Genomic DNA, 22,294 nt, shown 5'->3' on the forward strand with positions numbered 1-22,294 from the left:
TCTCGTCAGTGAAGCAACAGGTTGTATTTACTGGTGCACAATAATAACAACATGGAGTTTATCTAATACAAAAATTAAATTCATTATGACTGACAAAATATGACATAAGTCAGGATAAGAAAGTAAATTTTACTTCTTGAGCTCATTCCTTTGCTAATGACTCGTATGACATCGTAACATATCGATGGCAGATGTTTTCACACTGCTCGTTCCTTTTTGTTTTGTTGTTCTTCTTTTTTTTTATTTTTCTGGTAAATCAGGTGGCAATGGCACAGAAAGTTCTCAACGCTCACCTGGCAGAACTCATCGGGAGAACCAAAGTTGCACAGCGACACGCCGACTCACCGCTGCACCGTGACTGCAAGCGGCAGATGCTGGCTGCAGCACACGCACTCGCTGTAAATGCTCGAAGTCTCCTGGATACCGTGGATAGAGGTCGGCGTGGCTGTGGTGGTAATGGCCGACCGCGATCTCAACTTGGAAACCACTCCTGCAGTTCTGCTAATGGGACCTAAACTCTACACCTGTTGTACAGTTTTGTCCTATTTTTTTCTCTCCATCAACCGTCTCCTACTCAAACTTCTCATCTATTTTCTACTCAATTGAACTTCCAGATCGCGCATGGTGCCTGCTCTCCTTTGCAGTATGGTGTGGGTCCTTGCATCCTGCTCGTTGCGCGTTCTGCCCATACGATTCCACGATCCGATCTACTATTCTGCTTCAAACCACATCAGTGCGAATGTTGTGGCACGGATATGTGTTTGAGATCTTGTGATGAGAAACCGTCAAATATTTTGGAATTTTTCTGAAACAGCACAGTGAGACAAATGGCTGTTTTATTCAAACTGTTATTGTTGTTATTATTATTATTATTATTATTATTATTATTATCAAAACTTTGTATTTTAATTTATCTTCTAATCATTATTTATTTTTGCTCCGTATGAACGATGTCTTTGCGTTTCAGTGGACCAAAGTTGTACAAGTGAAGCACTGACTGTCCGTGTGGATTGCTCAAAACCTGAGTCCCTGTCTGAGGATGAATCTGTGTTTCCCTTGGTGGCTCATCTTAACAAGGAATAACAAGGAAATTAGATGCCGGAGGAGGCCATTTGGCCCACCCATCATCTTGAACACGTAGACCAGCGTGCCACCTACTTTCGCAGTGGTTTCACAGAAGCAGCCACAAAGTGATGGTATTTAAGGAAAGTCAAGAGCAGTGCATTTTCCATTGATGCTGATTTCATAGTGATACCTCCGAGTCACATAAAACGGTCAAGAAAATGGTTTGCAATGTCGTTATATGTTAAACAAGTAATTAATTTCCACATGCACATATTCTCATATGATGCCATGATGGGAGGCTTGTTTAGCAGCTTCACGTGATTCCACAATGCGTGCTCCATCGTGCTCGTGCACCATCGCCCTGAAAGGTATTACCTTTTTTTGTATCCCAAATATATACAGTATTCTATGTATTTTTTGTTTTTTTATCTTTGTTCTAAAGCTGCTAAGTTATTTTAATTGCCCGAGTTGTAGAATGGCAAATAATTATTTTGTAGATCGAAATGTTGCTGTTTTAGTCTGCTGTCTTTTTTTTTTGTGTGTATTTTTGTTTTATTACTTGAAATTGTTCCTTATGCAATTCCCCATGCAGCAGTTGCTATGTCCTTCCCAACCTTTAGTTGCCTTGTTTTGAAAGCCCATGAAGAATTGGGCATTTCGTTGTGCTTGGTTAGCTTAGAGAGGTAAACGTTTTTTCAAATTCTCGATCTTACTAACACAACCCCCATAAAATTGGGCACCAGATGCGTGAATACTTGGGAATGATGCAATGTGGAAATGGCCATCATTAAAGGATGTTATCTGTTTTATTTTGAATTCGACTTTAGTTGTTTTATTGCTTTTAAGGACAATGTTCACATCTATTACATAAAATGGTGAAAGGTTCACCGTCCCCGACTCACCCCCATACCCCCTTCCCCCCACCTCAGTCCCTCCTTATCCTCCATCCTTTCTCCTCTTCCATTCCTTCTCTTTTCTCCCCTCTGATTTTCAGCACAAAGCCAAATGTAAATCTAGTGGTACATGAAGGAGATGAGTTTGGGGTTATTCACTTTTCCTTTCAATCGATAATGAAAATGACATGATGCACACAAGAAAGTCCAAAATGCTTGAGAGTGCAAACGTTTTGTGGTATATACCATTTTAGAGGTAAGGTTTTATGGAGTAGTTCGATTGAATGGAACTTCAATACCTTTCTGATGACCCAAAGGACTTTGGTTTGAGCAATGCAAATGTAACAAATTATTACCCTCGCCAGAGGAGAGGGTATTGCATTTGGGTCCATTTCTCTGTCCTTTTGTTTGTCCGTTTGTTTATCCACACAGAACATGAGTGGTTTTTCTCTGCAACCACTTGTCACATTGAGAAAATTTTAACCATAAGGGTGACTATTCATGTAGAATGTTTGAATGAAAATTATATCATAGGTCATGTAGTGTGGCAGCCATGTTGGAAAAACGGAAAAACTTTGGACCTCCATATCTCTGAAACCGCACCAAGGAAAATTTTTTAGTTTGGCACATGGCAAGTACTCCTCATTGGGAATAAGTGTGATTTCTTATGATGTCATAGGTGCCTTTGTTATGATGTCATTAGTGTATACGTACAATGCTACATCTGAGCAGTATAAAATTTTGGGGGGGTCATCTAGGGATAAATTGGGCAACAGAAAAAAATTGATGATGTCATCGGTCATGTGGTTCAGCAGTCATCTTAAAAAAAAATATAAACACCTTCAAAAATCTTCTTCTCTGAAATGGCTGAACAGATCGAGGCAAAACTTTACGGGTATGCCGTCCTATCCATGAGGGACCAAACATTCGCACCCTATGACATCATAGTTCACATGGTTTGGCAGCCAGATTGGATTTACCCTAAAACCTATTAAAAATCTCTTCCTCAGAACGGCTGGACAGATCGAGGTGAAATTTCACACACGTTTCCCCAAGCTTTGGGGATACCATGGAGTTCATGAATAAATCATAGGTCACATGGTCTGACAGCTGTATTGGATTGAACGAAAATCTTAAAAAAAAATTATTTCTCTTGAACTGCTTCATTGGTCAATGTAAAACTCCACAGTTTTGATCCAGTATTGATGGTGAATATATGTTTAAATTTCAACCTAATCAGATGCATGGTCTGGCAGCCAGCATATTTTTTTTTTGAATCCAAGTTCTTTTTGAGATATATATATATATTTTTTTTTGAATCAGGCTCACTTGGCTGTGCCTGGATGGGTTTGAGGGTAGAGGCATAGCAGCTGAAACCCGAATCCAATCCAGGTTCGGACTGATGACTGCCTCCACCATTGCTTTTTGCTTGTTTGGGTTCCTTCTGATTACTGCAGTGCTTTACCTATTTGGTCTTCCATATGATTTTTATTGAATTTTTTAAAAAAATCCCATTCTGAATTCAATTGAATAATAATAAACATCATGGGTCAGGGTCAGGTGTCTGAACAAAGTGGGGTTGAATCAAAGCGGGACATCTTGGTATCGGTTATAAAGTGGCAGTTCCAGTTATGTCTATTATTAATTCTGTAAAACACCAGTATACAAACACCACACAAAACAAGTCCTGGTGAGGGTCTGCAATCTCTGATTGCTCTTTTTCTTGTTAGGATCGTGCTCCATTCCAGTCCTTTCCTCAGCAAAGCTAAGTTACAGGGCTGGGTCCACCTACTCACTAAGTCTGCAAACTGGTTCATTGCTTGAAATATCATTGTATGACCCCATTCCTTCACTGCTTCATGCTTATGCACATCAAAATCATTTTTTCCACTCATAGGACTTTGGCAAAATTTGTTAAACTGGCGAGTGATCTATTGATGCACCCAATTTGTCAACTCTTTTTAGAAAACCTCCTATCTTTTCGTCTCTACAATTGTAACTTTTAATTTATTTAAAGGAATCCATCGTAAGTGATACAAGCTTATTAGCTCCTCAGGTGACTGACACCACATGTGGACCTGCAATGTAGATGCTGTTTTGAACCAGAAGGGCTTGCGGGTTAAAAGGGGTCCAAATCGCAGCCTTGCTGCAAATAATTGCCACTACTCCTGCTTGAAGCAGCCCATCAACAAAGTGTCAAGCTTTTACCACCCAATTTCTTGCCCTGCATGTGTATAGATATGTCAGGCTTACAAGTTTCTATATTTCCTTAACTATTCCACTCGATTTTTGCTATTCTTTGATGATATTGCTATTTTCCAACACTATTGACAGATCAATGATTTATTGACTTCTATTTTGATAGGTGTTTGAATATATGGATCGGCAGGTGGATGTTTTGGCCGATTATAGATGTGATGATCCATGCATCCATATATACACATCCAGCTATTGTCCATCAAACGTGTAAAACAAAAATGTACAAAGTAACGTTTAGCACTTAAATTATGATTGTTCCTTAACATCGATAAACGACAGAATGGTGCAACACGGTAAGGAAATTTAGCAGCAGTTAAAGATTAAAAGTATTGACGTTATTTCCTGATTTATTTATTTTTTGTTATTATTATTTTTAAGGTTTTTTTTTTTTTAAAGGTCCATGAAATTGTAATTATGAGCTTTTTCTGTGTTTTGATGCCAGCACTATTGACTGGATGCTGATTTCAGCGTGTCATCTCAATAAACGCGATTTCTCTGTACAAATAAGTTATAAAAGGCTTGCATCTTATCCTCGGTGAAATGGGTGTGTGTCCGGGAGAGGTGGAGGAATCTATGTAGACTTCGGTAATTTGTCTTTGTCCTGTGATTAAACAATACTCTTGTTTGTTTTTTTTAACCCCGTGTGAGCGCAAAGTGAAAAGTAGGGTTAAGTAATTGGTTCACTCTGTCTATCTATCTGGCTGTTGACGGATGTTGGTTTATGATCGAGGAACAACTTCACTTCAATTGAATGTTATATTTTGAACACCCATCAGACCATGAACTGGAAAACAAACGTAGAGTTTAACAATACCTTTGGCTCTGAATTTGTCCTGATTGTTTTTTTTTTAATTATGAGTCTCACTTCTCTCTGCACATGTGTACTCTGTCTGCCTGTCGAGCAGTCAAACAAAATTGAAAATCATTCCAAAAAGGAAACTTAATGTTTTTAGCGATGTCATAAAGTATACGCACACAACGGGCACAAAGAGCTAATGCATTGTGTTAAAGACACTGCAACAACAGCAGTAAACTTCTGAATTTTTTTCTACAACCTTAAAAATCTCGTTTATTACCTCTGCCACCGAAGGTGAATGGGTTTTCACTGCTGTCTGTTTGTCTCTGAGCAGGATATCTCAAAAAGTTATGGACGGATTCAGACAAAATTTGGTGGACAATTTGAGTGTGTGAGAAGGAAGAATTGATTAGATGTTGGTGAAGATCTGGCCACTATATATTTTAAGTAATTCCTCATCATTGAGAGATTTGGGCCAAAACCGAGCATAGCACATGATATCTCAAAAACTTATGGACAGGTTCAGGTGAAATTTGGTTAACAGGTTGGGTGTCTGCCAATAACAAATTGATTGGATTTTGGTGAAGATCCAGATCCTAGAATTTTCTAGAGATCCTAGAATCCTATAATTTCCTAGAATCCTAGATTGGGCCAAAACGATATATAACATGATATCTCAAAAAGTTATGGATGGGTTATGACAAAACTTGGTGGATAAGTTGGGTCAGTGACAAGAACAAGCTGATTAGATTTTGGTTAAGGTTTGGATGCAGATCCAGCCTATCAGTGATATACAAAACGTAAAATGATCAGCCTGTTCGAGTTATGCACTCTACCCACTGATCTAAATATAACTGGATCACTACTTTTCTGAAAAAACTGGTCACCAGCCACCATCTTGGGACTCACCACAACTGCAAGAACAGCATGTGCAATGCCAGCATGTGTTGTATTTGGGTGCAATAACAATACTTTGGCTGTGGGAAGTCATCTCACAGGTAATTCGATGTTTAACATACAATTGAAACTGTATATGCAGTGTAGCTTTGCTTAGGCAGAGCTGAATCTGAGTTATCATATATAAATTTCAGCCTACTGTCATTCATTTGTTAATTGTATATTTCATTAGTAAACAGCAATTATTTTGTAAAGTGAGCATGTAAAACGATTCTGCTATGAAAATATTTTTGTGTTGTTTACTATGAAACTTTCGGTAGGTGGAGAGTCCCAATATGGCGGCGCGTGGCTTTATCAACAAACGCACTCTCATCGGCCCATAGTTCCTCCATATTAGAGTTCAGTGGCTCCACCGAGTGCTGTTCTAATTCCAATTTAATTATATACTTGAACAATGTAGAACAAAAATCGCCTTTTTGGCACTTTCAGGGTTAGCAATAATTGGACAAAATATGGCATTTTACATCATCCTGACAATCAAATTTGCTGCTCGCAGACCCCGCCCATGTCCTTTTTTCTTCTCAGGACTGCATGGGGTAAGGTGTTCTATGAACTGTAGTATTCCTTTTTTGTTTAAATGTATGTGCTGAAAAATCAAAATGCTGACAAAGTGGGAACAAATATATGGTGGTACCATGAATAAATAAAAGTTTTACAGTGAATAAGAACATCAGACCTGTTTAAATTTACAGATGAATGGCTGCATGGTCTGGTGGTGATTGCTCATCAAGGATGTGTAGGCTACATATTGTATTTTGAGTGTTGTGAATCATTTAAAGTTGGACGTAAAATTTCAATGGGTAAAGCACATTGTTCACCTCTATCAACAAAGCAACCAATGAGAAAGTTTATCTCATTTTGACTGACCAAAGAGCTTATGTTCATGAGATCAGTTAAGAATGGAAAGTTGGTTTTGGGGTTTTGTTTCTTTCTTTTTTCTTCATAATATGGGATTGTTCATAAATGACAACTTGGAGCTCTTTTCAAAGGTTGTTGCGAGACGAGTGATATATGACCAAAAAGCAGTTTGTTCTGAGTTTCATGCATCTGAAAGTGAGTGATGGTTTGTTCTGAGTTGTCAGCTCTAATTAGCTAATAAGGTGATGATACCGATTGGTCATGCATCAACTGTGATGAAACTTGGATACACCGCAATACTGGAATCAAAGAGCACAAGCATGCAGTCCCACCAAGCAGAAGTCGACAAGCAAAAAAGAACTTCTGCTATCAAAGTGATGGTGTCTGTGTTTTGGGATATGCATGTAGTTTTAAAGACGAAAGAAGCTTAAATGTGCAACACTGCTGTCGGCCCTCTGTGGCAATGGTAAGCCAGTAATAACAAAAAAAAACTAGAAGAGCACTTTGGAGAGCGCATACCTCCGCCACATAATGCTTGATCCACGAGAACATATCTGGCCCAATGCATTTTTGAAATATCATGCTATATACAGTGGGGAGAACAAGTATTTGATACACTGCCGATTTTGCAGGTTTTCCCACTTACAAAGCAAGTAGAGGTCTGTAATTTTTATCATAGGTACACGTCAACTGTGAAAGACAGAATCTAAAACAAAAATCCTGAAAACCACATTGTATGATTTTTAAATAATTAATTTGCATTTTATTGCATGAAATAAGTATTTGATACATCAGAAAAACAGAACTTCATATTTGGTACAGAAACCTTTGTTTGCAATTACAGAGATCAGATGTTTCCTGTAGTACTTAACCAGGTTTGCACAGACTGCAGCAGGGATTTTGGCCCACTCCTCCATACAGATCTTCTCCAGATCCTTCAGGTTTCGGGGCTGTCGCTGGGCAACACAGACCTTCAGCTCCCTCCAAAGATTTTCTATTGGGTTCAGGTCTGGAGAATGGCTAGGCCACTCCAGGACCTTGAGATGCTTCTTACGGAGCCACTCCTTAGTTGCCCTGGCTGTGTGTTTCGGGTCGTTGTCGTGCTGGAAGACACAGCCACACCCCATCTTCAATGCTCTTGTTGAGGGAAGGAGGTTGTTGGCCAAGATCTCGCGATACATGGGCCCATCCATCCTCCCCTCAATACGGTGTAGTCGTCCTGTCCCCTTTGCAGAAAAGCATCCCCAAAGAATGATGTTTCCACCTCCATGCTTCACGGTTGGGATGGTGTTCTTGGGGTTGTACTCATCCTTCTTCTTCCTCCAAACATGGCGAGTGGAGTTTAACCCAAAAAGCTCTATTTTGGTCTCAGACCACATGACCTTCTCCCATTCCTCCTCTGGATCATCCAGATGGTCATTGGCAAACTTCAGATGGGCCTGGACATGCGCTCGCTTGAGCAGAGGGACCTTGCGTGCGCTGCAGGATTTTAATCCATGACAGCATAGTGTGTTGCTTATGGTTTTCTTTGATACCGTGGTCCCAGCTCTCTTCAGGTCATTGACCAGGTCCTGCCGTGTAGTTCTGGGCTGATGCCTCACCTTTCTCATGATCATTGAGGCTCCACGAGGTGAGATCTTGCATGGAGCCATAGACCGAGGGAGATTGACTGTTATCTTGAACTTCTTCCATTTTCTAATAATTGCGCCAACAGTTGTTGCCTTCTCACCAAGCTGCTTGCCTATTGTCCTGTAACCCATCCCAGCCTTGTGCAAGTCTACAATTTTGTCCCTGATATCCTTAGACAGCTCTCTGGTCTTGCCCATTGTGGAGAGGTTGGAGTCTGATTGATTGAATGTGGACAGCTGTCTTTTATGCAGATAACGAGTTCAAACAGGTGCAGTTAATACAGGTAATGAGTGGAGAATGGGAGGGCTTCTTAAAGACAAAACTAACAGGTCTATGAGAGCCGGAATTCTTTCTGGTTGGTAGGTGATCAAATACTTATTTCATGCAATAAAATGCAAATTAATTATTTAAAAATCATACAATGTGATTTTCAGGATTTTTGTTTTAGATTCTGTCTTTCACAGTTGAAGTGTACCTGTGATAAAAATTACAGACCTCTACTTGCTTTGTAAGTGGGAAAACCTACAAAATCGGCAGTGTATCAAATACTTGTTCTCCCCACTGTATACAGTACTATAGCATTTTGGACCCATCTCTCAATGGTGAATTTATCATCACTTTAAAATGGTCCTCACTTTATCATCAATATATTTATCACTTTATCATCAATGGTCATCACTTTAAAATTAAATAATTCTCGTATCTAGATCCGCATTCAGATCTTCACCAAAATCGAATCTATTTGTCCTTGCCACACACCCAACCTCTCCACCATGTTTCATCTGAATCTGTCAACAACTTTTTCAGATATTGTGCTATATATTAGTTGAGCCTGATCTCTCAATGGTGAAGAATCACTTGAATAATTCTCGTATAAACATCTGGATTCAGCTCTTCACCAACATTTAATCTATTCTTCCTTGTCACACACCCAACATGTCCACCAAGTTTCATCTAAATCCGTCCACAGCTTTTTGAGATATCATGCTATGTATTGTTTTTGGACCTATCTCTCAATGGTGAAGAATCACTTTAAAAATTCAAGTAGTTTGATCCGGATCTGGATCTTTAGCAAAACCTAATCAGTTCATCCTTGTCACGCACTGAACCTGTCCACAAAATCCCATCCGGATCTGTCCACAACCTTTTGAGACACCCTGCACACAAACAGACAAACGCACAGAAAGGGGTGAAAACACAATCTCCCCCACCCTCGGTGGCATAGGCAATCATGTTTATAAAGGACCATCTATATATTATGTACGACTCCTGTTTTGTATTAAAACTCATGAGACACATATCGCCACATACATAGAGATGAGCCAAGTCAAATTCAACCAAAGTTCTTTATTTTAATTTATTTGGTGGAATAGACACTGGACAACACATTCAACAGGGTTTAGAACTAATCCAAGGTTGGAGGGTTAAAAAGAAAAACCCATCATAACTGAAAAGTTAGTGACTTGGTAGCATCAGACAAATCATCCCAAATCCTACCCCTAACAGATATTGTATCAGCGTCAGACCAACTTCTATTCTTTTTCCTGCATATCCCAGTGATGCAAAACTGACATTGAGAGAGGCAAAATTGATAGTGTGGCATGTCACTCCTGGTTTGTAACAGTGCCCATAATTGGCACCTGTGTTAACATGTCAATTTCATGTCCATCCTGTCCTGCTGGTGTGTTATTTTGATTTTGACACTCTGCGCATGAACAGGCATCAATACAATCAAGTCCAGCAAGCTGACAAGGACACTTCCTTCCATTGTAACAGTCATCTTTGCAGTACAAGTGAGTGAGGTCTCGCACCTCGACTGGAGTAGGTGGCTTTGAGAACATGGTCGGTGTGATGCCTCCATCATCACAAGCACTCCAGCCATGACCAACTGGTTGTGTTTCCTCCTGGTTTGCAATATGACTGTTACACCACATCCTAGTCTGGTACTTAGCACATAGGACATGCTGTTTGAATGCATCTTCCATGGGTGGAAGCATTGAAGCTGCTTTGGCCGTCGTTGTTGCCATTAGGTAGCACATGTCATCTGGAGTTTGGACATCTTTTCCCTTCTTTCCGTACTGCAACAATGCAAATACCTGTGCAACGTTTCCATCATTCTCATGAAAGGTTGTCAAATCTGCGAGATTGTCAATGTTTTTGACAAGTTTGGAGTAGGCAGTCTTGTTGCCGATCCTGTTCATTGAACACATCGTATCACATCCTGTCAAGGTGTGAGCAGCAGGGAGGCGACCACAAACTGTCGGACCAAGTTAGTCCACAATTTCGTGAACTGGGATGTACCACTCCTTGCCAGAATGTCCAGCATACATGAATACTTGGTCAGTTTGCTGTCCTCTGCTTTTTTAGTACACGAGAAGGACCAGGACATCAGTATCATCACAGCGGATAATTAGGTGACCATTGCCCTGGGAGAGACTGCACGCATTGAGAATCATCCTCGTGTCTGCTTCCTCTTGGTTGGAGTAGGGGCTCTCCAAGTATGTCACACCTGTTGACGTCACAGCCTTCACAAGTTTTCCATCAGTAAATCCCACTGCCAAAATGATAGATTCATCATGTGGGATGTACTCCCCTGCATGATCTACAATGTATTCACTGATGTAATTGGCAAGACATGCCTTGTTGCTGACCCCTCTCAGAAACCTGCGAAAGTTTGGGTTCTATCTGTTTTCCTGGATTTGGTACGTGGCTAATTCTGAAACAGAGGTACCCTGGCGTTGCCTCTCTGCTGTTTTGATAGACGATGGATGATCATAGCGGTCGAAGACAATGGTGACAGAGCTCAAATCCAGGGAAGGATTTGTCAGCAGCACAACATCATTTGTCAGCAGTTCGTTTTTGCACAACATCTGCCAAATCTTTGAATGTACGGAAGTGGTTTTCATTTAGTGATTGGATCATGGCCATTCCATCTATGATATAGGCGGATGATGTTGAATCTGGAATCTGTGGGAGTGATGTTAGAATCTCTGAACAATTGTACTCCAGTTTCTGAGAGAGGTCAGCAACAAGGCATGTCTTTCCAATTACATCAGTGAATACATTGTAGATCATGCAGGGGAGTACATCCCACATGATGAATCTATCATTTTGGTAGGGGGATTTACTGATGGAAAACTTGTGAAGGCTGTGACCTCAACAGGTGTGACATACTTGGAGAGCCCCTACTCCAACCAAGAGGAAGCAGACACGAGGATGATTCTCAATGCGTGCAGTCTCTCCCAGGGCAATGGTCGCCTAATTATCCGCTGTGATGATACTGATGTCCTGGTCCTTCTCGTGTACTAAAAAAGCAGAGGACAGCAAACTGACCAAGTATTCATGTATGCTGGACATTCTGGTAAGGAGCGGTACATCCCAGTTCATGAAATTGTGGACCAACTTTGTCCGACAGTTTGTGGTCGCCTCCCTGCTGCTCACACCTTGACAGGATGTGATACGATGTGTTCAATGAACACGATCGGCAACAAGACTGCCTACTCCAAACTTGTCAAAAACATTGACAGTCTCGCAGGTTTGACAACCTTTCATGAGAATGATGGAAACGTTGCACAGGTGTTTGCATTGTTGCTGTACGGAAAGAAGGGAAAAGATGTCCAAACTCCAGATGAGATGCGCTACCTAATGGCAACAACGACGGACAAAGCAGCCTCAATGCTTCCACCCATGCAAGATGCGTTCATACAGCATGTCCTACGTGCTAAGTACCACACTAGGATCTGGAGTAACAGTCGTGTTTCCTCCTGGTTCGCAATATAATATAACCAGTTAGTCATGGCTGGAGTGCTTGTGATGATGGAGGCATCACACCGACCATGTTATCAAAGCTACCTACTCCATTCGAGGTGCGAGACTTCACTCATTTGTATTGCAAAGATAAGGACTGCTACAATCGAAGGAAGTGTCCTTGTCAGCTTGCTGGACTTGATCGTATTGATGCCTGTTCATACACAGAGTGTCAAAATCAAAATAACACACCAGCAGGACAGGATGGAAATGAGATTGACATGTAGACACAGGTGCCAATTTTGGGCACTGTTGCAAACCAGGGATAGCATGCCACACTGTATCAATTTTGCCTCTCTCAATGCCAGTTTTGCATCACTGGGGTATGCAGGAAAAGCAATAGAAGTTGGTCTCACACTGATACAACATCTGTCCGGGGTAGGATTTGGGACGATTTGTTAGACGCTACCAAAAGTCACTAACTTTTCAGTTTTTATGGTTTTTGTTTGTTTTTTTTTACCCTCCAACCCTTAGATTAGCTCTAAACCCCATTGAATGTGTTGTCTAGTGTTTGTTACACCAAATAAATTAAAATAAAGAACTTTGGTTGAATTTGACTTGGCTCATTTCAATGTATGTGGCAATAATTGAAAATGTCAATTTTTCATGGATGTCCGCAAGGAAGGGGTTAACTTGGCATGTTGTACACAGTCGCTGCAACTACAATATCATTTTCTGAAAATTAGACATCCAGAGGAACAAAATTATACCAGTTTTATTTGGTTCTACCTCTGGTTGTGCTATCTCCTAAAATATATTTGGGTATAGAGGTATAGAGGCCTTTTTCAGTCTCAGCCGCTACTCCAATAGGTGGGTTGGCTCGATTGGATGATGTATGGTGAGAAGTGTTTGGACATGGCAATACTAAGGGCTTCAATTTCACAGGGAAGCCAGGACACCTGGCACTGGTGTCCAAAGTACTACTCCAAAGTACTACCAGTGGGCCTTCCCTTCAGATTCCTTTCTCAAGAGCCAACCACCCTCTGTTTTCACTGCAGTACATCGAGGGACGAGCTTGGAGGAACACAATGCACAAACTCCTTTCTCAGCAGGACGACACTCAAGGGGGGAAAAGGGGAATAGGTTCCTGGCGGTTCGTGATTCATTAGGGTCAATCATAAATCCCATTAAAAATAAAATCGTCAATACGTCCGCAAAAAACCTTTAAAACGTCCGCAAAAAACTGCAAAAAAACAAAAAAAAAATAAAAAATATACCATCAGAGATGGGGAATCCCCCGCCGTTGAATGAAAAAGGTCATACATATTCCAGATAATGAGGGAGGTGAATTGGAAACAAGACACCATTTGGTCATCATCTCGAAAAAGTTCCCCAGGGGTGAGGAACGTAGTAACCAAAAATAATTGAAATCAGATGAGCGGTTTTCCATTTATTACAAAAAACGTTTTTTTCAAGATGGCCGCCCCAGTCGGCCATCTTGGATCCGCCCACGCCCAAAAATCAATAGGGTTCTTCCTTTTCAGGTGGTACATGCGTGACCCAAATTTCAAATCGATATGGCGAACAGTTTATGAGTTATCGCACTCACAGCTATAAATATTGACGCCCGGACGGACGGACAGCCGGACGACCTGGGTGACAACAATATCCCCCTTCCGCCACACGGCGGGGGATAAAAACGCGAATATTCCAGGAAAAATCATGAATATATGAAGCGCACGGCCACGAATGTAGACAGGTCATCGAGTTTGACCTTTCTTTCCATTGATCATACTGGGTGGTTTGCCATTGCATTCCCAGCATTGCTTGTCCATGCAATATCTTTTTAAATGCTGATCATCAAGGCAACACAAGCACTTGAAGTTGCTTCGCTGAGAAAAAAAATTAAGTCAGCAGCTGCTGACAAAAATGAAATGAGAGCAGGCCTGAACATTGACATCTTATCCAGCATTGTGCGCGAAGGCTGATTGCAGCAGGTCTCCATGGTCGAGTTGCAGCAAATAAAGCACTGCTGAGATCCCAGAATAAGGTGAAAAGACTGAAATTTGCAAGGCAACTGCTTCAGTAACACTAAACTTCCAGATTTTTAAACTATCTTTAACCCTTTGAAGTCTGGCGGCCGGTGCACCGGCCGCTATTCAAACCTCAATATAACCGAGTGGCCGGATTTTTCTCCAAGGAGCTCAGGATGAGGGAGCCAAAGCTCAAGAACTCAGGGATTAAAGGGATAAAATTACTATTTTATTGAAATTGAAGTACATACTTGTGCATTGTATCATATTCTATGAACTCTCAAGTTTCCTCAATATATGTAAGGAGAAGCATGAAGTAATTAATCGTCAAGTAAGAAATGCGTCACTTTTTCCACGTCATAAAATAATATTATAAAGTTCCTGCTTTTAGAGGGATATGAAGACTAATGATCCTATCAGGGAGGTTGGGCTTGATGATAAAGATTACACTTGCTTCTCTCCGCTCACCAGCAGATTGTCCCTTTCAAAATATAGTGTGCCCTGACCTTATCTCAGTCAGCTGGCCTTCATCACTGAGACGTGTTTCACTTTATGCAACGATGTCAATATTGTAGTCACCCGCACTCCCTTCAGCGGGTCAGTTCCATGCTTCCCGGGGACGCCAGATGATCTCAGAGATCGAATGATGACCTGCTGGATCACGGACTTCATCCTAATGATTGGTGCAGATCCCGTGAAGTGCTGGCGAATTTCGCCAGGAACCGTGGCTGTGCGTGTCGCTCGGCAGCTCCAGTGTTTCCAGACCCGGTGTAAATTGGCAAGGGGAGGAGATCCCCAAATGCCGATCCTCTGGATCCTGGAGCACCTTCTCTGCCTCGACACCCATGCAGTGGGCTTGGCCAGGATTGAAGTCGGTGCCAGTGTGTTAAGGGAGAGGGAGGAGGGGGTGTTGTGTTTGCCTTTTACAATGACCACACTATACCCCTCAATCTGGACAATGGTGCCGAAGCTAACCTCGTTCGTGCAACCTTGGCCCATGATATTGGCCTCCAAGTCTCAAATGTTCACAGCATGCTTATCAAGTGGATGGTGTTAACCCCCTAGATGTCGTCTGTGAAACCCATGTTGTTCTTAACAGGACTGATCAAATTTTAAGACTTTATGCCTTGATTGTATCAGAACTGAGTGTCGACGTCCTCGCGGGAACTCCGTTCATGTCTCAAAATGACATCACTATGCGCCCCACATGGTGTCATTTGCATTGGCAATCATGATCGGTGCACATACGGTGATCCATCTCCTAAGATACGTGGTGTCTCTTCAATCTGCCGCACACAAGTTCTTCTACGCTCCCCAGTGACTACAACCACCCTATGGCCCAGCGAGTTCCTTGAAATTCCCCTTTCAGACATCCCTGGCACTTGTTCTGGCATCACCAATGAGCCCAGTCAAAGATCCCTTTGTACACAAGACTCATCATCCATGCAGGTGTGGCCTCATCCTGACGTTGTGCACAGTGTATGTGGCTGCGTTCACATTCCCAACTGTACTATAAGTTCCATCACTATAAAGTGATATTCCAATTTAAGGAATCACTCATGCTACCTTCGTCTCTGAGCTTGTGAGCCCCCCTCCAATGTTGCCTCAGTGTGTACCACCACCTTCACCTCATGGCTGTGTTGACACGATCTGTGTTGATCCTGACAACATCCTGGCGAAGGATATTAGGGCGAAGTTGACCACTCTCCATCATGAGTTCTCACCTCTTTTTGACCCAAAAATCATGGGTTACAATGGTGTTTTTTTATTAGGGTAACCAGTCTAATGGACTGGGTAACCTATTGTTTTTCTTGTTTATTCGGGTACCCAATCAAATGGACTGGGTAACCTATTGTTTTTCTTGTTTATTAGAGTACCCAGTCAAATGGACTGGGTAACCTATTGTTTTTCTTGTTTATTAGAGTACCCAGTCAAATGGACTGGGTAACCTATTGTTTTTCTTGTTTATTAGAGTACCCAGTCAAATGGACTGGGTAACCTATTGTTTTTCTTGTTTATTAGGGTACCAATCGAATGGACTGGGTAACCTATTGTTTTTCTTGTTTATTAGGGTACCCAGTCAAATGGACTGGCTAACCTATTGTTTTTCTTGTTTATTAGAGTACCCAGTCAAATGGACTGGGTAACCTATTGTTTTTCTTGTTTATTAGAGTACCCAGTCAAATGGACTGGGTAACCTATTGTTTTTCTTGTTTATTAGGGTACCCAATCGAATGGACTGGGGAACCTATTGTTTTTCTTGTTTATTAGGGTACCCAGTCAAATGGACTGGGTAACCTATTGTTTTTCTTGTTTATTCGGGTACCCAATCAAATGGACTGGGTAACCTATTGTTTTTCTTGTTTATTCGGGTACCCAGTCAAATGGACTGGCTAACCTATTGTTTTTCTTGTTTATTCGGGTACCCAATCAAATGGACTGGGTAACCTATTGTTTTTCTTGTTTATTCGGGTATCCAGTCAAATGGACTGGCTAACCTATTGTTTTTCTTGTTTATTCGGGTACCCAATAAAATGGACTGGGTAACCTATTGTTTTTCTTGTTTATTCGGGTACCCAGTCAAATGGACTGGGTAACCTATTGTTTTTCTTGTTTATTTGGGTACCCAATCAAATGGAATGGGTAACCTATTGTTTTTCTTGTTTATTCGGGTACCCAGTCAAATGGACTGGCTAACCTATTGTTTTTCTTGTTTATTCGGGTACCCAATCGAATGGACTGGGTAACCTATTGTTTTTCTTGTTTATTAGGTTACCTGTCAAATGGACTGGGTAACCTATTGTTTTTCTTGTTTATTAGGGTACCCAGTCAAATGGACGGGGTAACCTATTGTTTTTCTTCTGTTTATTTCTTATTTTTCTTTTTTCGCCGGCAATTTGCAGGCTTTTTCGGTTTAAAAATCATTTTCTCTGGAACGGTAAGTCCGATCGACACAAAATTTTCACCTTAGTATGGATCTTTTTTGATAGCATACTTAATTGATAATTATGACGTCATAGATCATGTGGTAAGGGCACCATCTTGAAAAAACCGATAAAATTTTGACCTCTGTATCTCTGAAACAGTGCAATGGAAAATCTTTTTGCTTCATACATTTTAATAAGCTCCCCATGAGGAATACGTGTGATTTTTCATGACGTCATCGATGAAGCAGTATGCTGGTGAAAATGCGTCAAGTAGAACGTGGAATGGGAAAAATCTGATATTTATTGTGCTTCATCGACACAACAAATCACCACAGAAAAAATGTATTATGACGTCATAGGTGACTAGGTGTGGCAGCCATCTTGTTTTGAAAAAAAAACGATTAAAAACTTCTCCAGAACGGCTCAACAGATTGAGGCGAAACTTTACACACACATTCCCCATGACATCCTTTTACAAGTTTGTTTATTTCTTATTGATAGGTTGCATGGTTTGGCGGCCATATTGAATTTACCGTAAAACCTTCAAACATCTTCTCCAGAAAGGCTGGTCAGATCAAAGGGAAACTTCACATACGTATTGCACATGATTAGTGAATATCAGTTTGTTAATTTCTAATTGATAGGTCACATGGTTTTGGCAGCCATACCAGGTGTCCTGACGACACTCAATGATGGCACTCAATAACTTAAAGGGCAGACACACAAAGCATTGACTGATACTATAAAATACTCCTGTTCTTGTGATTTACTAAAGCAGTTTGTTTCATGCACATTTTTTTTTTTTTTTTTTTTTTTTTTTTTGTATACCTTGGTCGAGGCTCGTATGAGAGCTAACACACAACTCACAGCAAGGAGGCATGAGACAAGAGGGGCGGGAGTGGAAGGGACAAAACATTGGGGAACAGACACGTGAACTGTGGAAGGGAGAGGGATGGGGATGGGACGGGGAACATGGCGAAGAGAAGATGGACATTACAGGGACTTTCAGGAAGGAAAGCAGGGGAATTGAAGGAGGTGGGCTTGGGTGGATTATCGGGGGTAGAAAAGATCGAGGATTTGGATGGGGGAAGATAAGAGGTGGTGGTGAACAGCTGTTTTGAAAGCCTGAAGGGAAGAATGGGAAAGAATAGAGTGAGGAAGTTTATTCCAAAGGCGGGAAAAAAGAGGAATGAAAGAGTGAAGATGAGCAGTGATTCGTGATTTTGGTAGTTTTACCAGAAGGGGTTTGTTGGCGGACCTTGAGCGCCCTGTGGAAATGTGGTTGGGACAAATCGCAGAGAGAGCAGGGGGGCAAGGCTGGAGAGGAGTCGGTAGAAGACAGAAAGACCACCGACCAACCTGCGGTGATTGAGTGAGAGGCCCAAAGACTCAGCTTCATTGCGGGAGATGCCAATGATCTTAAAAGCCCTGGTTTCGACAGCGTGAAGTCGAGAAAGGTGGGAGGCAGGAGCACCAGCCCAGAGGGGAGAGCAGTACTCCATCAGGCTACGGACAAAAGCTTTGTAAGTGGTCAGGAGCTCAAGAGGGCCGAGGAAGGACTTTGCACGACGGAGGATTCCCAGTCGGCGACTGGCTTTTGAGGCAAGGTTGGAAATGTGACTTTCCCAGGAAAGGTCATGGCAGATAGTGAGACCCAGAAGCTTGAAAGAAAAGATTTAAGACCCCAATGACCCTTAAAGACCCAAGAATGCTCCAAAGACCCAGAAGACTCGAGACCAAAAATACTCAAAAGACTGAAAAGACCCACAAGACACATAAAACCCTAAATACCCCAAGAAATCAAAACACCCAAAAGACCCCGAGGACCCTGATGACCTAAAATACCAAAAGGACCCAAAAGACCACCAAGGACCCCAACGACCCAGATGATGCAAAAGACTCTAGGGAGCCCAAACACCCAAAAGATCCAGAGGACTCAGACCTCAAGGACCAAAAAGACACAGGGCATCCAAAAGACCCCAAGGACACAAAAGACCCAGAGGACACAAAATACCTCGAGGAACCAAAAGACCCAACGGACCAAGAAGACACAATGGGACTATTATGGACCTGTGGAAATTCTGCATCATGTAAAATGTGACTTGAGGTCCTTACCCCCCTCCCCAAACACCCACACACAATCAGGTCAGGTCAGGTATGGGAGCATGCGCCAGAGTGGTGCGCTTTCATCCTGCGTCCACTTTCCGCTGGTACTCCAGGGCCTCCATCTGGCCATCCCCGAGACAGATGCCTGGACCATCCCCATCTCCTTGAGATGCTGATCAACCTGCTGCAACTACGAAGCATGTTGATGGCCCATTGGCCTCCTCCACTCACGAAGTTCCCTCGCTGAGAGAATCTGGTATGCAGGATCAGGTCACGAAAACAAGACACATCTCCGTACAGTTGCAGCTGACGCTCATGGGCTATACAGGTAACAGATCTCATCTGAGTCTCTCTCAGCAACCACTCATTGGAGACAAAGTCCTGCCAGCAATAGCCGAGGATTCTCTGTAAAGACCTGGTGCCGAAGCAGTTAAGTCTCCATATCTGATGATTGGTCAGAGTCAAAGTCTCACATCTATAGAGCAGGACTGGAAGCACCAATAACCTGAAGAGTCGGACTTTCGACGTCTTGCATCTGTACCGACAGTGCCACTCCCCATGATCCAGTGAATTAATGACTCCCCAGGCCCGACCCAGATGTCTACTGGCCTTAGGCTCACAGCAAGTGAAGACATGAATATCACTGCCAAGGCAAGTAAATCTCTCCATGACCTCAACATCCTCACCGTAAACAGATAACGAGAAGATAGCAGAATCCAAGATGTTATTGAAAGCCTGGATCTTAGTTTTGACCCAGGAATCCCTGAGTCCCAGTGGCTTCGACTCCTCATTCCGCACATTGAGGGCCCCCAAAAGCTTATCCATTATCTCAGCAAAGATGACTGCATCGTCTGTGAAATCAAGGTCACAGATCCTGACACTCCCATACAATACAATGCAGCTTGATCTTTCCAATATCATTCCCAGATTCCAGTCCATACAAGCGCTGAATAGTGTGGAGGCCAGTACACAACCCTGGTGAACTCCAGTGACAACTGAAAATAAGTCAGAGATGGAACCACTACACCTTACAGCACTCTCAGTACCAGAGTATAGTTCAGAATTCAGATTGATCATTTTTGGTAAACCCCGAAGACTGAGAATCTTCCAGAGGGCATCCCGATTCACGATATCAAATGCTTTGCAGAGATCAACAGAGGCGGAAAGCAGCCTCTGCTGAAACTCTCGTCTGCATTTGGGGAGGACCTAAATAGCAAGGACACGGTCAATCGTTGACCTGTGGTGTGAAGCCCAACTGCTCTGGGTGCTGATGCTCAAGCAGATGGTGGCGAAGATGATCAAAAATTATCTGAGCAACGACCCTGCCTGGCACTGAGAGCAGCGTCACCTCTCAGTAGTTGTTGCAGTCCTGGCGATCACCCTTCCCTTTCCAGAGAGTAACAACAAGGCCCCTCTTCCAGTCAGTTGGGATGATTCCTGTGTTCCAAACAGAGCACAGCTCTGCATGCAACGACATGAGTACAGCATTTCCACCAGCCTTGAGAAGTTCAGCATGCAAGCCCCAGCTCCCAGGAGCATTACCCCTTTTGACTTGTTCACTGCAGACCGTGTTTCCACAAATGAAGGTGGTTCACAGTTGATTGGAAGGTCAGCCATCGGAATAATATCATCCCTGACATCCAACTCAACCACTGGTGGGTCAGCTTGGTACAGCTGCTCAAAGTAACTGGCCCAGTGGGCCTTCCCTTCAGATTCCTTTCTCAAGAGCCAACCACCCTCTGTTCTGACTACAGTACATCGAGGGATGAGATTGGAGGAACACAATGCACAAACTCCTATCTCAGCAGGACGACAATCACATGATCATAGTTGATGCTCGACCCCCTCACAGAGTCTTCACACATAGACCTCCTTGTCTGCCCTCAGCACACATACAGTTTAATGCCTCAACTTCCTGAACAGCTCAGCTCTGCCATTAAGCCTGGCCCTGAGACTCCAGTCAATGGTATCCAGGGTCCTTTGAGAGTTGTGTCCCATGGGTGAAGGTTGTGGTCAAGTTTCATCGATAATGTGTGTGTAGTTTCGGAGAAGAAAGCAAATACATATTTTGGGGCAACCCCTCCATATGCGCCCTGACACCTGGATTTTTTTTTATATCATGAATAAACTTTGCACATCACGAAGGATGTAGTGAAGTTTCATTGGCATTATGTGTGTAGTATTTGAGAAGAAAGCAAATACCTCTTTTTTGGGTCAGGTCAGGTACGGGAGCATGCGCCAGAGCAGCGCGTCACTGCGTCCACTTTCCACCGGTACTCCAGGGGCCTCCATCTGGTCATACCCCAGGCAGATGCCTGGCACATCCCCATCTCCTTGAGATTCTGATCAACCTGCTGCAACCACGAGGAACGTGGTCGGCCCATTGGCCTCCTCCACTCACGAGGCTCCCTCACCGAGAGAATCTGGTGAGCAGAATCAGCGTCAGGAAAATGAGCCACACGACCATACAGCCGCACCTGATGCTCACAGACTATGCAGGTAACAAATCTCATTTGAGTCTCTCTCAGCAACCGCTCGTTGGACACAAATTCCGAGCAGCGATCACGAATGATTCTCCACCACAGAGAGCTGATACCAAAGGAATTAAGTCTCCATCTCAGATCCGACAACCTGGTCAGAGTCCAAGTCTCACATCCATAGAGAAAGAACGGAAGCACCAAGGACCTGAAGACTCAGACTCTTGTCCTACTGCACAGGAACCGCAAGCACCACACCCCATGACAAGTAAATCCATGACTCCCTCGGCCCGACCCAGATGTCTGTTGACCTCTGGCTCACAGCCAGCAGAGACATGAATATCACTGCCAAGGAAAGTGAATCTCTCCACGACCTCAACATCCTCACCACAAACAGGTACAGACAGGAAGGCAGTGTCCAAGATGTCATTGAAAGCCTGCATCTTAGTTTTGACCCATGAAACCCGCAATCCCAGTGGCTCCGACTCCTCATTCAGCACCTGGAGGGCCCCCAAAAGGATATCTCGAGTCTCCGCAAAGATGACTG

At 42.7% G+C, this 22,294-nt stretch overlaps 1 protein-coding gene across 14 annotated transcripts in view; it reads left to right on the forward strand.

Moving 5' to 3' along the window:
* The window catches only part of LOC147026448 (focal adhesion kinase 1-like), a 168,193-nt gene that overhangs the window by 127,102 nt on the left and 18,797 nt on the right, over nt 1–22,294 (forward strand). For 7 of the 14 annotated variants that reach the window (XM_085881874.1, XM_085881877.1, XM_085881873.1 and 4 more), the window contains one exon: nt 261–5,616. The exons of 1 other annotated variant lie outside the window; for it this stretch is intronic. In XM_085881874.1, coding sequence (XP_085738000.1) covers nt 261–515 — 255 coding nt within the window. In that variant the 3' untranslated portion in view covers nt 516–5,616. Of the gene's footprint in view, nt 1–260; nt 5,617–22,294 lie in introns of those variants that run through there. 6 more of the 14 variants (XR_015058348.1, XR_015058349.1, XR_015058351.1 and 3 more) reach the window with 1 other exon arrangement.

This window comes from Eptatretus burgeri, chromosome 5, assembly GCF_056783735.1.
Source record: "Eptatretus burgeri isolate ZD-2024b chromosome 5, Ebu_testis_v1, whole genome shotgun sequence".
Taxonomy (NCBI): Eukaryota; Metazoa; Chordata; class Myxini; order Myxiniformes; family Myxinidae; genus Eptatretus; species Eptatretus burgeri.